A 16701-nucleotide genomic window follows, 5' to 3' on the forward strand; every position below is an offset into this window, starting at 1 on the left:
TCAGAGACCATGCAGGCCAGGACAGAGTGAACATATTTAAAGTGATGATAGGAAAAAAAGAAAACCCAACCTAGAATTCTATACCCTGGAAAATTATCCATCAAAAGAAAAGAAAAGCAAATTAAATCCAGAGAAAGCAGAAGAAAAGAAATAATAAAAATTAGAGCAGATCAATGAAATTGAAAAGAGGAAATCAACAGAAAAAAACCAAGAGAACCAAAATTTGGTAATTTGAAAAGAACAATAAAATCAATAAGCCTCTTGTCAGGCTCAAAAAAAAGAGAGAGGACTAATATCAGAAATGAGGAGTTCTCTTGTTGTACAGTGGATTAAGGATCTGTTTGCTGTCCCTGTAGTGGCTCAGGTTGCTGTGGTGGCATGGGTTCAATCCTTGGCCCAAGAACTCCCGGTATGCCATGGGTGCAACAAAAAGAAAGAGAGAGAACGAAGAAAGGTAGAAATGAAAGTGAAGACTCACCAAAGATCCTATGGACATTAAAAAGATAAGGTATAGGAGTTCCCGTCGTGGCGCAGTGGTTAACGAATCCGACTAGGAACCATGAGGTTGTGGGTTCGGTCCCTGCCCTTGCTCAGTGGGTTAACGATCCGGCGTTGCCGTGAGCTGTGGTGTAGGTTGCAGACGCGGCTCGGATCCTGCGTTGCTGTGGCTCTGGCGTAGGCCGGTGGCTACAGCTCCGATTCAACCCCTGGCCTGGGAACCTCCATATGCCACGGGAGTGGCCCAAGAAATAGCAACAACAACAACAACAAAAGACAAAAGACAAAAAGAAAAAAAAAAAAAAGATAAGGTATAATATGAACAACTCCATGCCCACATATCCAAAAACCTAGATGAAATGGACCAATTCCTTGAAACACACTATTTGCCAAAACTCAAGAAACAAACAATTTGGAGTACCCTCAGTGGTTAACAAACCCGACTAGGATCCATGAGGACGCAGGTTTGATTCCTGGCCTTGCTCAGTGGGTTAAGGATCCAGCATTGCCATGAGCTGTGGTGTAGGCCACAGATGCAGCCTGGATATGATGTTGCTGTAGTTGTGACCCACACCACAGCAACAACCAAAGCATAGCAGTGACAACACCAGACACTTAATCTGCTGAGCCACATGGGAACTCCAAAAAAACAATCTAGACAGACTTTAAACCCCTCACAAAACTAATTCAAAATGGATCATATACCTAAATGTAAAATATAAAATTAAAGACCTAGATATAAGACCAGTCACTATACAACTCCTAGAGGAAAACATAGGCCAAACACTCTCTCACATAAATGACAGCAACATCTTCTCAGATCCACCTCTTAGAGTATTGGCAATAAAAAGAAAAATAAACAAATGGGATCTAATCAAACTTCAAAGTTTCTGCACAGCAAAGGAAACCCTAAACAACACAAAAAGACAACCCACAGAATGGGAGAAGATATTTGCAAATGAATCAACTGACAAGATATTAATCTCCAAAATTTATAAACACCTTCTGCAGCTCCATACCAAAAAAAACCAAACAACCCCATTAAAAAATGGGAAGAAGATCTAAACAGACAGTTCTCCAAAGAAGACATACGGATGGCCAAAAAACACATGAAAAGATGTTCAACGTCACTCATTATTAGAGAGATGCAAATCAAAACCACTCTGAGGTACCACCTTACACCAGCCAGAATGGCCATCATCCAAAAGTCTGCAAACAGTAAGTGCTGGAGAGGGTGTGGAGAAAAAGGAACCCCATTACACTGTGGGTTGGAATGTAAATTGGTGCAACCACTGTGGAAAGCAGTATGGAGATTCCTCAGAAAACTAAACATAGAACTACCATTTGATCCAGCAATCCCACTCCTGGGCATCTATCCAGAGAAAACCACGACTCGCAAAGACACATGTACTCCAATGTTCATTGCAACACTATTTACAATAGCCAAGACATGGAAACAACCTAAATGTCCATGACAGAGGAACAGATCCAGAAGATGTGGTACCTATACACAGTGGAATATTATTCAGCCATTAAAAAGAATGAAATACTGGCATTTTTTGCAACATGGATGGATCTAGAAATTATCATGCTAAGTAAGGTCAGCCATACAATGAGACACCAACATCAAATGCCTTCACTGATATGTGGAATCTGAAAAAAGGACAGACTGAACTTCTTTGCATGACAGATGCTGACTCACAGACATTGAAAAACTTAGGGTCTCCGGAGGAGACAGTTTAGGGGGGTGGGGATGTGCCGGGGCTGCGGGATGGAAATCCTGTGAAATCAGATTGTTATGATCATTATACAACTACAGATGTGATAAATTCATTTGAGTAATTTAAAAAATGGAAAAAAAAACATTAAAAAAAACAAAAACAAAAACAAAATTATAGAAGTCCTGGGAGATAGCAGGAGGAAACCAAGATGGCCTTGGTATGGCAATAAATTTTTAGATTAAAACATCTCAGACATGATCCATGAAAGAAAAAAGTGATTAAGATGAACTTTATTAAATTTAAATCTTCTTGGAGTTCCCTTGTGGCACAGTGGGTTAAGGGCTGGGCACTGTCACTGCAGCAGCTCGGGTTGCTGCTGTGGCACAGTTGCAGCTGTGGCTCAGATCTAAGTCCTAGCCCAGGAACTCTATATGCCAGAGGGTGACAAAAAAAGAAAAGAAAAAAAAATGGGCCAAAGACATAATAGACACATCACCAAAGAAGATACACAAATGAGAAATAAGCATATGAAAAGATGCTTCACATAATATGTCATTAAGGAAATGCAATTTAAAACAATGAAATACCATTACACCCATATTAGAGTGGCCAAAATCCAGAGCTCTGATGACACCAAATGCTGGGGAAGACGTGGAGCAACAGGAACTCGCATAAGTTGCTGGTATGAATACAAAATGATAAGATGCTTTGGAAGATAGACTGGTGGTTTCTCACCAAACTAAGGAAACTTTTACCATATGTTCCAGCAATCATGCTTCTTGGTATTCAGTCAAAGGAGCTGAAAACTAATGTCCACACAGAAACCTGCACTCAGATGTTTATAGAAGCTTTGTTCATAACTGCCAAAATGTAGAAACAACCAAGATGTCCTTCACTAGGTGTACCCGCAAACAGTGGAATATTATTCAGTGCTAAAAAGAAATGACCAATCAAGCCATGAAAAGACCTGGAGGAAACATAAATGTAACAAAGCCAACCGGAAGAAAAGACTATACACTGTATCATTCCAACTATACCATATTCTAGGAAAGGCCAAATTAAGGAGACAGTAAAAAGATCAGTGGTTGCCAAGCACAGAGGATATTTAGGGCAGTGAAACTACTGTATGAGATATGTTAATGATGAATACACACCATTATATGTTTGTAAAAGTCCATAGAAAATACAACACCAAGTGTGAACCCTAAAGAGTTCCCTAGTGGCTCAAGAGGTTGAGAATCCAATGTTGTCACTACAGCAGCTCAAATCACTGCTGTGGTGCAGGTTTAATTGCTGACCTGAAAATGTTCAGGAGTTCCTGTCTTGCCACAGTGGGTTAAGAATCTAACCACAGTAGCTCTGGTTGCTGCAGAAGTTCGGGTTCCATACCCAGCCGGGAACAATGGGTTAAAGGACCCAGCGTTGCCACAGCTGCAGTGTAGGTCACAGCTGTGGCTCAGATTCAATCCCTGCCCGGGAACTACCAAATGCACCAGGTGCAGCCATAAAAAGGAAAAAAAAAAATGCTCAGAGCAGCAGTCATTATGGAAGATTGGAAACATTTGGAAATAATGGAAATCTGGAAACAATTCGACGGTCCATCAACATAGTACATTCACACAGCAGTAAAAACACATCAACACTAGTGAATTTTTAAAGATATAAAAATGAGCAAAATAAAGTCCCAGAACATAAAAATGATACCATATTATATGTGATTATCAAAAACAGGTGAAAATTGGGAGTTCCCATGGTGGTTCAGCAGTAACGAGCCCAACTAGTATCCAGGAGGCCAATTCAATCCCTGGCCTCGCTCAGTAGGTTGTAGATGCGGCACTGATTTAAGCTGTGCTATAGGTCGCAGGCGTGGCTCAGATCCCACCTTGCTGTGGCTGTGGTGTAGGCCAGCAGTTACAGCTTAGAGTTGACGCCTAGCCTAGGAACTTCCATAGCTTCAGGTGTGGCCCTAAAAAAAAAAAAAAAAACACACCATGTAAAAATAAAATATTGTTTAAAGATACATTCAGAGGTGGTAAAACTATAAATAAATGCAAGGAATAATTATCACAAAATTCAGCATAACCACTGTTATGTGGAGGGATGGCCTTCAAAGGAACTATAAATTTTTATTGATATGGATGGCAGGTACATGGATTGGTGCTTGAATTACTATTACTTCTTTTCTTTTCTTTTGTCTTTTTATGGCTGAAATCACAGCATATGGAAGTTCCCAGGCTAGAGGTTAAATCAGAGCTTCAGCTGCCAGCCTATGCCACAGCCACAGCAAGGTGGGATCAGAGCCATGTCTGCAACCTACACCACAGCTCCTGGCAACGCTGGATCCTTAACCCATTGAGTAAGGCCAGGGATTGAACCTGAATTCTCATGGATACTAGCCAGGTTCACAACCCCCTAATCCATTATGGGAACGCCCAAAAATGAGAACTTTAGACTTACTAAAAACAGCATTGCCTCAGAGATCCTATAAAGGATTAAGATCAAATTACACAGTTTCTGATCTGATTTTACTATGTTGAACCATTTTTTTCAAATCATAAAACTATTCAGCAATATATCATGGTGCGGGCATTGTAAACCAAATATTTTACCTTTTGGATTCAGAAGGCTGCCTCTTCTTGATCATTTCACGGAGCCGTGCAGCTGACTGCAAAATACACAAAACATGCATATATAAAAATATTCTTATAACTACATAGCTTATCTCCTAAAATACTAAGTTTCTGCTAATATCCACACTAAGCCAAGATCTATACCGTAAGATCCTTAAGGTATGATACCTATTCTTTGTAATAGACATGAGAAAAATACATTATCAGTAATAAAGACAAGTATAAAATACTGTCCAAAGTACTGACATTCTGATACCTTGGACCAGGTTGCTAAAGAGTTTACATGATTAAATATTAAACATTTATCAAATATATTATTACAAATTAAAAGGTTTAACTTCTACTACAGGCAATCCTACTCTGGTATTTTCCAGAAAAGTTAAAGGTTATACTTCTACAAATCAAATCATAATTTCTACTAACTGAAATTAAAATAAGAGATATTTTATCTAAATTTCTGGTGAATTTTCAACTTTCAGTGACTCAACAATGTAGTTCCTTATATTAACTCACACTCTCTCCCTTCAAAACACATACACACAGTGAATATTGAGGAATGTTGACAGCCAGAGAAACCAATTAATTATTTAGTAACACCAAAGATTTAATATCTTCTTAGGGAAAACATCACACACCTTCCCAAAAAGCTATTTTCTCACATAAAAGTTTAATCCCCAGTCAAAAGACCTCCAATATATAAATTATACCTTTAGTTATAATTATTATAAAATAGCATTCTACTAGCTATTTATCCTTAAAACTTCCTATATAAATCATATTCCCATCTATTCTTTTTTTTTTTTTTGAGTCAATGTAGTCACTTATTGGGATAAAAATCTCTATATCATATAGTATCTCCAATAATCACCTACTAAATGACAATGAAACACAATCTAAGTAATTCCCATTGTATGAAGAGATTCAAAAATATTTCCTGTGCATTTTTTTTTATTTGTATGCACTCTGGACCTAAGAGAGCCAGTTTAGGAACCTTCCCACTATTTATGGCACTGTTGTGTGGAAAATGCAATCTGAATGATACTTAAGATACCAGTAGGAAACATCTTTCCCCCTTCTTAGCAGATGATAGGAAGCAGGCACTGGGGTAGGGCAAGGGCTGCAATAATAAGGCAGTCTCAAGAGCATCTGGAAGGAGTTATTCGTGTGTGTGTGTGCGCGCGCAAGCACGCGCATACCCGCAGCATATGTAAACTCCCAGGCTAGGGGTCAAATCGTGGCTACAGCTGCCGGCCTATACCATAGCCACAGCAACACCAGATCCTTAACCCACTGAGCAGAGCCAGACACTGAACCTGCATCCTCATGGATACTCGTCAGGATCATTTCCATTGAGCCACGACAGGCACTCCCCCATTTACTCTTAAAGTAAAAAAAAAAAAAAAAAAAAAAAAAAAAAACTGCCCTCTTACTCCTCTACCACACATCCTTTAACCCACCGCTCCCACTTCACCTTTAACTAAAGCAACCACTTGGAACATACACTGTTTCTTCAAATCCAAAAAGCCATTCATAAGACACCATTATTTTATGCACCACCAAAGGAGGAGGTGGAGAAACTGCAGTTGTAATTTAATACACCAATTTCAAAAAATGTCTTATAAACAATAAAAATTTGGTAACTTCTTTCTATTAAGTATAAAACTTGCTCCTAATTTTATCCTTCCTCATGTGACACTATGAAACCAAATACTATGAGTATTTTATTGACCTACTGGCAAGAGAAACAGCATATTGGTATTAATTAGAAATTCTATACAAACCTCAGATAACTGAAGAGAAGCAAAAAAGTTTGCATTTTCTGATATGTTCTTCAGTCTCTTCCTTTCATATGGTGACAATCCTGAAAAATCATCCTATGAAATTATACCAAAAAGATTTTGTTACTTTACATAATCCATAGCAAAAGCACCTCATAAAACTATTTGCTGCAATCTCTGAATGTATTTTTCCTTCAAATTGCACCTTCACTAACTATATTATGTTATCTTAACCAAACATCATTTTTACAGCACTGGATATTGAAAGAAAGTTTCAGTTTGGTATAATCACAGGATATATGCATGGCTTCCCAATTAAACAACAAGTGATTTAATGTCAGAAGTCAAAAAGCATAACCAAATAGCAAATTATTTCCATCTGGCTGTTAATTGCGCTATTTCTCAAAGTTATCGTTTTATTAAACAAAACAGGAAAGAACTCAGTAACAGAAAATTTTAAATTAAAATGGTTACAAAAATTCAGAAAAAAGTACAAAAAATGAGAGAAATAAACACATGGGTAGAAAATTCAACTATAAAACCAGAGAATCTTGGGAGGTCCAATATCCAACTAATAGTTGTAGGGGAGAAAAAGGAGCAGAGAAAATGGAGGAGAGAAAAAGCATCAGAGAAATAATACAAGAAAGCTTCTCAAAACTGAAGACACAAAATTCCCAAATTAAAATGATCCAATATGTATGCAATACAATGAATGAAAAAAAAAAAAACTCAAGCCTAGGCACATCATCACAAAATTTCAGCCATAGTAATCAAAACAGTATGACACTGGCACAAAGACAGATTTATAGATAAATGGAGTAAGACAGAAAGCCCAGAAAATAACTCGTGCACCTATGGTCAATTATTCTACAACAACGAAGACAAGAATATACAGCAGAGAAAAGACAGTCTCTTCAATAAGTGGTGCTGGGAATACTGGACAGCTACATGTGAAAGAATGAAATTAGAACATTCTCTAACACCATACACGAAAATAAACTCAAGGAGTTCTAGCTGTGGCACAACGAGTTTGGCAGTGTCTCTGCAGTGCCAGGATGTAGGTTCAATCCCTGGCCCAGCACAGTGGATTAGGATCTGGTATTGCCACAGCTGTGACATAGGTTGCAACTGGTTTGGATCTGATCCCTGGCCTGGGAACTCCATATGACACGGAGGAGCTCTAAAATTTAAAATAATTTGCACAGCACATCTACTGAATGCTGGAAGAAGACATTAAACCTCAAAAAAAGGCATGAAACCTTCCACATAACTGGGCACAACAAAAAAGAGAAGAGAGAGTGAGAGGAATCAGGATGGGACTAGTACTCCTGAGAGGGAACAGTGAAAAGGAAAGGAAGCCACACCCTGGGAAGTCACCTAAATGATGGGGTAATCAGTCAAGATGGAGAAACCTCAAAGCCTCACAAAAGAGCACAGCAGCTCGACTGAGGAGGGCAAAACAGAGAGGGCTGCACAGACCATCAGTACCACCTCCCAGGACACCACAGCATGAGACACTCAGCACTGGGTGCTGAGACTCAGGCTCCAGAGGTCAGTTCCATGGAAAGGACTAAGGTTAGCTGTGTAGAGATGGCCTGAGAGGATAGAGAGTGGTGCGCCAAGGGCTAGGGAGCAGAGCACCACAACTGACGACACCCAGGATGTCTGGGCCCACAGGAGAAGCAAGGCGCCACTTTTGGGGAGGGCAAGAGGAAAAGGGGCGGATCACCACAGGAATATCTTTCTCTGCACACACGTGGACTCTCAGAGAGCACCTCTTGTGTGGTCTACGGGCAGCAGGGGCAAACCAGAGCAGTGATCTCAGACTCCAGAAGCAGGCATGGCCTGCCACCACTAGGGGTCTGTGAACAGGCACCACTTGTAGCCCCAGTCACCTCAGAGGTCAGCACAAAGGAGGGCACTGCAACCAAGTACCACCTGTTGTTACTCTCACTCCCCTGGGAATGCATATGCCCTTCTGGAGCCACTGCCAAACACTCTGGGTACTGCCTACACCTGCCTGGAAGGTCACCACCTCTTCCAGGACCCTGCAACTAGGAGCAGCCTGTGCCACCTTCCCATGGGTCCTCACCATGGTCAAGGGCCCACTAACCAGGCACTGGCTACTAGCACTGTCCACTGCCTCCAACTACCTGGAATCATGCACAGCATCCCATCAAGGGGATTACAGCCTGCACACACTGAGAAAAGAGACAGAAGGCAACCAAACCAAAATCAGCCCTCATGCCAAAAATAAATAGTAAACCTTCACAAAATACCCAGAGGTATCTGAACATAAAAACAGCACTCCAAGCCTGTAATAGTTGTTTCCCCTAAACTCACAGAATAAGAAAAATAAACACAAACTGAAGAAGCTCAGGAACCATTCCCAGTTAAAAGAACAGGAGAATTCCCCTGAAGGAGCAAACAACAAAACAGACCTCTGCAGTCTAAAAAGACACTGGGTTCAAAAAGGAGATAGTGAAAATACTGAAGGAATTAAGAGCAAATATGAAGGAATTAAGAATGATGGGAGTTCCTGTCGTGGTACAGCAGAGACAAATCTGACTAGGAAACATGGGGTTGCAGGTTCGATCCCTGGCCTTGCTCAGTAGGTTAGGAATCCGGTATTACTGTGAGCTGTGGTGTAGGTCGCAGACTTGGCTCAGATCTCCCGTTACTGTGACTGTGGCATCAGTTGGCAGTTGTAATTCCGACTCAACCCCTAGCCTGGAAACCTCCATATGCCACAAGTGAAACCCTAAAAAAGAAAAAAGACAAAAAAAAAGAGTAGATATGAAGAGAAATGCAGATTACTTTAGAAAGGAACTATAAAATATAAGGAGGAGCCAAGAAAAATTACAAAATTCATTTGCAGAGACAAAAAGTTAGTTAAAAGGCATTGAACAGCAGAATGAATAATGCAAAGGAAAAAATAAGTTTCTTGGAAGACAGAATAATGAAAATCACCCAATCAGGACAGTAGACAGAAAACCAAATGAAAAAAACATTAAAGCAATATAAGAGATCTATGGGATAATACAAAGTGGGCCAATCTATGTACCACAGGGATTCCAGAAGGAGAAGAAAAAGAAAAGGGGATTAAAAATATATATGAAGAAGAGTTCCCATCATGATTCAGTGGAAACAAATCCAACTAGGAACTATGAGGTTGCAGGTTCAATCTCTGGCCTCTCTCAGTGGGTGAACAATCTGGTATTGCTGTGAGCTGTGGTGTAGGCTGCAGGCATGGCTCCAGTCTAGTGTTGCTACGGCTGTGGTGTAGACCGGCGAGCAAAAAAAAAAAAAAAAAAAATATATATATATATATATATATATATATATATATACACATACACACATATATATTTGAAGAAATTATGGCTAAAAACTTTCTGAATGTAAAGGAAACAGATATCAATATACAGGAAGTACAGAGGGCCTCAAACAGGCCCACACCAACATATATTATAGTAAAAATGGCAAAAAGCAAAGATAAAGAGAGGATTCTACAGTCAGCAAGAGAAAAAAAAAAAAGAGTTAATTATAAGGGAATCCACCAAAAGGCTATCAGCTGATTTCTCTGCAGAAACACTAAAGGCCAGAAGAGAGTGCCAAGATATATTCAAAGTTCTAAAAGGGAAAAATTTACAGCCTAGAATACTCTACGCAGCAAGAATATCATTTAAAATAGAAGGTGAAATAAAGGATTTCTCCAACAAACGAAAACTAAAACACTACAGCAATACTAAACCCATTCTAAAAGAAATACTGAAAGAGCTCCTCCAAATAAAAAAGAACTAAGAAGAAATAGGGTGGAGGAAATGACAATTGGAAAGTTATCACTTAAATAAGCCAGTATACAGATCTAAAAGAAAAAAAAAAAAAAACCTATTGTAAAAGCAATGATAAACTTAAGGAACAGCAAAAGGATAAACATGGAGGTGTTAAAAAAGGACCTCAAAATCGTAAAATGTGGGAGTTCCCATCGTGGTGCAGCAGAAACGATTCCAACTAGGAACCATGAGGTTGCGGGTTCAATCCCTGCCATAGCTCAGTGGGTTGAGGATCCAGCATTGCCATGAGCTGTGGTGTAGGCTGCAGGCATAGCTCGGATCTGGCATTGCTGTGGCTGTGGCATAGGCCAGCAGCTATAGCTCCAATTGATCCCCTAGCTTGGGAACCTCCATATGCTGTGGGTTTGGCTCTTAAATGACAAAAAAAAGTGGCAGACTAAATTAAAAAAACAGCCCACAATATGCTGCCTACAAGAGACTCAACTTAGGGCAAAGAACACATATAAATTTAAAGTGAGGAGATGGAAAAAGATATTTCATGTGAAAGGAAAAGACAGGAAAGTGGGAGTTGCAACACTCAGACAAAACAGACTTTAAAACGAAGGCCAAAAAGACAAAGAAGGGCAATATTTGATGATAAAAGAATCATTCAAGAAGAGATATTACACTTATCAATATATATTCCCCTAATATAGGAGAACCCAGATACCTACAACAAATACAGACATAAAAGGAGAAATTGATGGGAATACAATAATAGTAGGAGACTTTAACACCCCAGTCACATCAATAGACAGACTCTCTACACAGAAAATCAGCAGGGATTCTAAATGACACATAGAAAAGTTAGACTTGATATTTTCAGGACATTACATCCAAAAAAATCAGAATATACATTCTTTTCAAGTGTACATGTAACATTCTCAAGGCCTGACCACATACTAGGGCACAAAACTAACTCAATAAATTTAAGAGTATAGACATTATTTCAAGTATCTTCTCTGACCACAATGGCATGAAACTAATCAACCACTAGAAAAGAAATGAGAAAAAAAATGACTACATGGAGACTAAAATATCAATGGGTCAACATGGGAATCAAACGGGAAATTAAAAAAAATACCTCAAGAAAAATGATAATAAAAACAAAACCATTCAAAATCTATGGGATGCCACAAAAGCAGTGTTTAGAGGGATGGTCACAGCAATATAGGCATTCCTCAAAAAAGAAGAAAAATCTCCAATCAATAACCTAAATTGCCACCTAAAAGAATTAGGAAAAGAACAAACAAAACCTAAAGTCAGAAGAAGGAAAGAAATAGTAATGATCAGAGGGGAAATCAATAAAACAGAGATTTAAAAAACAATAGAGGAGTTCCTGTCGTGGCGCAGTGGTTAACGAATCTGACTAGGAACCATGAGGTTGCGGGTTCGGTCCCTGCCCTTGCTCAGTGGGTTAACGATCCGGCCTTGCTGTGAGCTGTGGTGTAGGTTGCAGACATGGCTCAGATCCCGAGTTGTTGTGGCTCTGGCGTAGGCCGGTGGCTACAGCTCCGATTAGACCCCTAGCCTGGGAACCTCCATATGCCGTAGGAGCAGCCCAAGAAATAGCAAAAAAAAAAAAAAGACAAAAAAAAAAAAAAAAGAAAATGAAAAGTATAGGCCAATATCTCTGATGAATATAGATACAAAAATTCTCAACAAAATTTTACCCAACTGAATCCAACAACATATAAAAAAGATCATACACCACAACCAAGTGGGATTCATCCCAACTTCACAAGGATGGTTGAACATACACAAAGTCATACACCACATTAACAAAAGAAAATAAAAACTTCATGATCATCTCAACAGATGGAGGAAAAGCATTGGACAAAGTCCAACATCCATTCATGATCAAAACTCTTACCAAAGTGGATATAGAGGGAACATACCTTAACATAATAAAAGCCATTTACAGTAAATCCACAGCCAATATAATACTCAATGGAGAAAGGCTGAAAGCCTTCCCACTAAAATCTGGAACAAGACAAGAATGCCCACTCTCACCACTGTTATTCAACATAGTATTGGAAGTCCTAGTCACAGTAATCCAACAAACAAAAGAAATAAAAGGTATTCAAATTGGAAGAGAAGAGGTAAAACTGTCACTGTATGCAGATGACATGATACTATATACAGAAAACCCTAAGGACTCCACACAAAAACTACTCAAAGTGATCAATGAATTCAGCAAAGTAGCAGGATACAAGATTAACACTCGGAAATCAATTGCACTTCTGTATACTAACAATGAAATATTAGAAAAGGAATATAAAAATACAATACTTTTAAAACCACACCCCCAAAAATTAAATACCTAGGAATAAACCTGACCAAAGAGGTGAAAGACTTATATGCTAAGAACTGTAAAACATTAATCAAGGAAATCAAAGAGGATTCAAAGTAATGGAAAGATATTCCACGCTCCTGGAGTGGAAGAATTAATATTGTTAAATGACCATACTACCCAAAGCAATCTAGCAGATTCAATGCAATCCCTATCAAATTACCTATGACATTTTTCACAGAACTAGAACAAACAATCCAAACATTTATATGGAACAACAAAAGACCCTGAATTGCCAAAGCAATCCTGAGGAACAAAAACCAAGCAGGAGGCATAACTCTCCCAGACTTCAGGCAATATTACAAAACTACAGTCATCAAGAGAGTGTGGTACTGGTACCAAAACAGAAAGACAGACCAATGGAACAGAATAGAGAACCCAGAAATAAACGCAGACACCTATGGTCAATTAATCTTTGACAAAGGAGGCAAGAACATAAAATGGAAAAAAGACAGTCTTTTCAGCAAGTATTGTTGGGAAAACTGGACAGCTGCATACAAATCAATGAAACTAGAAAATACCCTCACACCATGCACAAAAATAAACTCAAAATGGCTGAAAGACTTAAATATAAGACAAAACACCATCAAACTCCTGAAGAGAACTTAGGCAAAACATTCTCTGACATCAACCTTATGAATATTTTTCTCAGGTCAGTCTCCCAAGGCAACAGAAATAAAAACAAAAATAAACCAATGGGACCTAATCAAACTGATAAGCCTTTGCACAGCAGAGGAAACCAAAAAAAAAAAACCAAAAAGACAATTTACAGAATGGGAGAAAATAGTTTCAAATGATGCAACTGACAAGGGCTTAATCTCTAGAATATACAAACAACTTAAACAACTCAACAGCAAAAAAGCCAACAATCCAATGGAAAACTGGGCAAAAGACCTGAACAGACACTTTTTCAAGGAAGAGGTACAGATGGCCAACAAGCACATGAAAATGCTCAACATCACTGATTATTAGAGAAATGCAAATCAAAACTACCATGAGATACCACCTCACACCAGTCAGAATGGCCATCATTAACAAGTCCACAAATAACAAGTGCTGGAGGGGGTGTGGAGAAAAGGGAACCCTCCTGCACTGTTGGTGGGAATGTAAGCTGGTACAACCACTATGGAAAACAGTATGGAGATGCCTTAGAAAGCTATACATAGATACCACATGACCCAGCAATCCCACTCTTGGGCATATATCTGGACAAAACTTTCCTTTAAAAAGACACATGCACACGCATGTTCATTGCAGCACTATTCACAATAGGCAAGACATGGCAACAACCCAAATGTCCATCGACAGATGATTGGATTAGGAAGATGTGGTGTATATACACAATGGAATACTACTCAGCCATAAAAAAAAAACAAAATAATGCCATTTGCAGCAACATGGATAGAACTAGGACTCTCATACTGAGTGAAGTAAGTCAGAAAGAGAAAGGCAAATACCATATGATATCACTTAGATCTGGAATCTGATATAAGGCACAAATGAACCTTTCCACAGAAAAGAAACTCATGGACTTGGAAAACAGACTTGTGGTTGCCAAGGGGGAGGGGGATAGAGTGGGGTGGTTGGGGAGCTTGGGGTTAATAGATGCAAAATATTGCCTTTGAAATGGATTATCAATGAGATCCTGCTGTGTAGCACTGGGAACTATGTCTAGTCACTTATGATGGAGCATGTGAGAAAATAGAATGTATATATGTATGTGTAACTGGGTCACCATGCTGTACGGTGGAAAAAAAATTGTATTATGGAAATAATTTTTAAAAAGAGAAAAAAAAAAACAACAACAACCAAAAAAACTTCAAATGTTTCCCAAATGGAACTGGAATAAAATCTTGAATTACAAAGTCCTAAAAAAAAAAAAAAAAAAAAAGACCTAATCAAGCTTACAAGCTTTTGCACAGCAAAGAAAGGAAATCATAGAAAAAAAAGAAAAAAAGAAAACCTAGGGAATGGGAGAAAAGAGTCTCAAACGATGCAACCAACAAGGGATTAATCTCCAAAATACACAAATAACCCATACAACTCAACAGCAAAAAAACAAATAACCCAATTGAAAAATGGGCAGAAGACCTGAACAGACATTTCTCCAAAGAAGACATACAGCTGGCTAACAGGCACATGAAAAAATGCAAATTATTAAAGAAATCCAAATCAAAACTACCATGAGGTACCACTGCACAACAGTCAGAATGGCCACCATTAGTAAGTCTACAAATAACAAATGCTGGCGAGGGTGTGGAGAAAAGGGAACCCTCCCACACTGTCGGTGGGAATGTAAATTGGTACAACCACTATGGAAAACAGTATGGAAGTTCCTCAGAAAACTAAATAGAGAATAACCATATGATCCAGCAATCCCACTCCTGGGCATATGTCTGGACAAAACTTTCACTGGAAAAGATACATGCACCCATATGTTCACTGCAGCACTATTCACAATAGACAAGACCTGGAAACAACCTAACTGTCCATTGACAGATGAATGGATTAAGATGTGGTATAAATATACAATGGAATACTAATCAGCCATAAAAAAAAACCAAAATAATGCCATTAGCAGCAACATGGATGGAACTAGAGACTCTCATACTGAGTGAAGTTAAGTCAGAAAAAGAAAGACAAATACCATATGATATCACATATCTGGAATCTAATATACAGCACAAATGAACCTTTCCACAGAAAAACAAACTCATGGACATGGAGAACAGACTCTTGGTTGTCAAGGGGGAGGGAGTAGGATGGACTGGGAGTCTGGGGTTGGTAAATGCAAACTGTAGCATTTGGAGTAGATAAACAATGAGATCCTGCTACATAGCACAGGGAACTACATCTACTCACTTGTGACAGAACATGATGGAGGATAATGTGTGAAAAAGAATGTATATATATGTATAACTGGGTAATTTTGATGTATAGCATAAATTGATTTACAGAACACTGTAAATCAACTATAATAAAAAATAAAAATAAAACATAAAAAATAATAAAATCTCCTAGGAGGGAAAGAAAAAAAACTGTGAGATACTGGCATAAAGATAGGCAGATAGATCAAATGGATAAAATTTAGAGTCTAGAGACAAACCTATATACCTCTGGGAACTATTTTCAATAAGGAAGTCCAGAGCACATTCAATGGGAAAGAAGAGTCTTGCTAAAAAATGGTTTTAGGACAAATGGATATCCACATGCAAAAGTATGACTCTGGACCCCAATCTAATGCCATATATAAAAATTAACTCAAAACAAATCAAAGACATAAATTGAAGAGCTAAAGCTATAAAATCTCAGAAGGGAACACAGGTGTAAATTAGGCAATGGTTTCTTAGATATGACACCAAAGCCATCAGCAACAAAAGAAATTAATAAACTGGACTCAAATTAAAATTTAAAATTAAATTAGGAGTTCCCGTCGTGGCGCAGTGGTTAACGAATCCGACTAGGAACCATGAGGTTGCGGGTTCGGTCCCTGCCCTTGCTCAGTAGGTTAAAGGATCCGGCGTTGCCGTGAGCTGTGGTGTAGGTTGCAGACGCGGCTCGGATCCCGCGTTGCTGTGGCTCTGGCGTAGGCCGGTGGCTACAGCTCCGACTAGACCCCTAGCCTGGGAACCTCCATATGCCGCGGGAGCGGCCCAAGAAATAGCAACAACAACAACAACAAAAGACAAAAGACAAAAAAAAAAAAAAAAAAAAAAAATTAAATTAAATTAAAATTAAGCATTTGTAAAAATAAAAAATAAAAATAAAAGGTGTTCCCATTATGGTTAAGCAGAAACAAATCTATTATCTATGGAGGGTACAGGTTCAATTCCTGCCTTTGCTCAGTGGGTTAAGGATCTGGCATTGCCATGAGCTGTGGTGTAG

General features: G+C 38.8%; 1 protein-coding gene across 20 annotated transcripts in view; it reads right to left on the reverse strand.

Moving 5' to 3' along the window:
• The window catches only part of WDR76 (WD repeat domain 76), an 88834-nt gene that overhangs the window by 66928 nt on the left and 5205 nt on the right, over nt 1–16701 (reverse strand). For all 20 annotated transcript variants that reach the window (XR_014812346.1, XR_014812345.1, XM_084971860.1 and 17 more), the window contains 2 exons: nt 6631–6723; nt 4829–4884 (listed from right to left, as the gene is read on the reverse strand). Coding sequence is in view for 18 of the 20 variants with exons in the window: in XM_084971860.1 (XP_084827986.1) it covers nt 4829–4884; nt 6631–6723 (149 nt within the window). In the remaining 2 variants the exon portion in view is untranslated. The remainder of the gene's footprint in view (nt 1–4828; nt 4885–6630; nt 6724–16701) is intronic.

Source organism: Sus scrofa, chromosome 1 (genome assembly GCF_054392235.1).
Source record: "Sus scrofa isolate SSC_HxYL_T2T_F1_AM1 chromosome 1, Sscrofa_HxYL_maternal_Yorkshire_Landrace_v2.0, whole genome shotgun sequence".
Lineage (NCBI taxonomy): Eukaryota > Metazoa > Chordata > Mammalia > Artiodactyla > Suidae > Sus > Sus scrofa.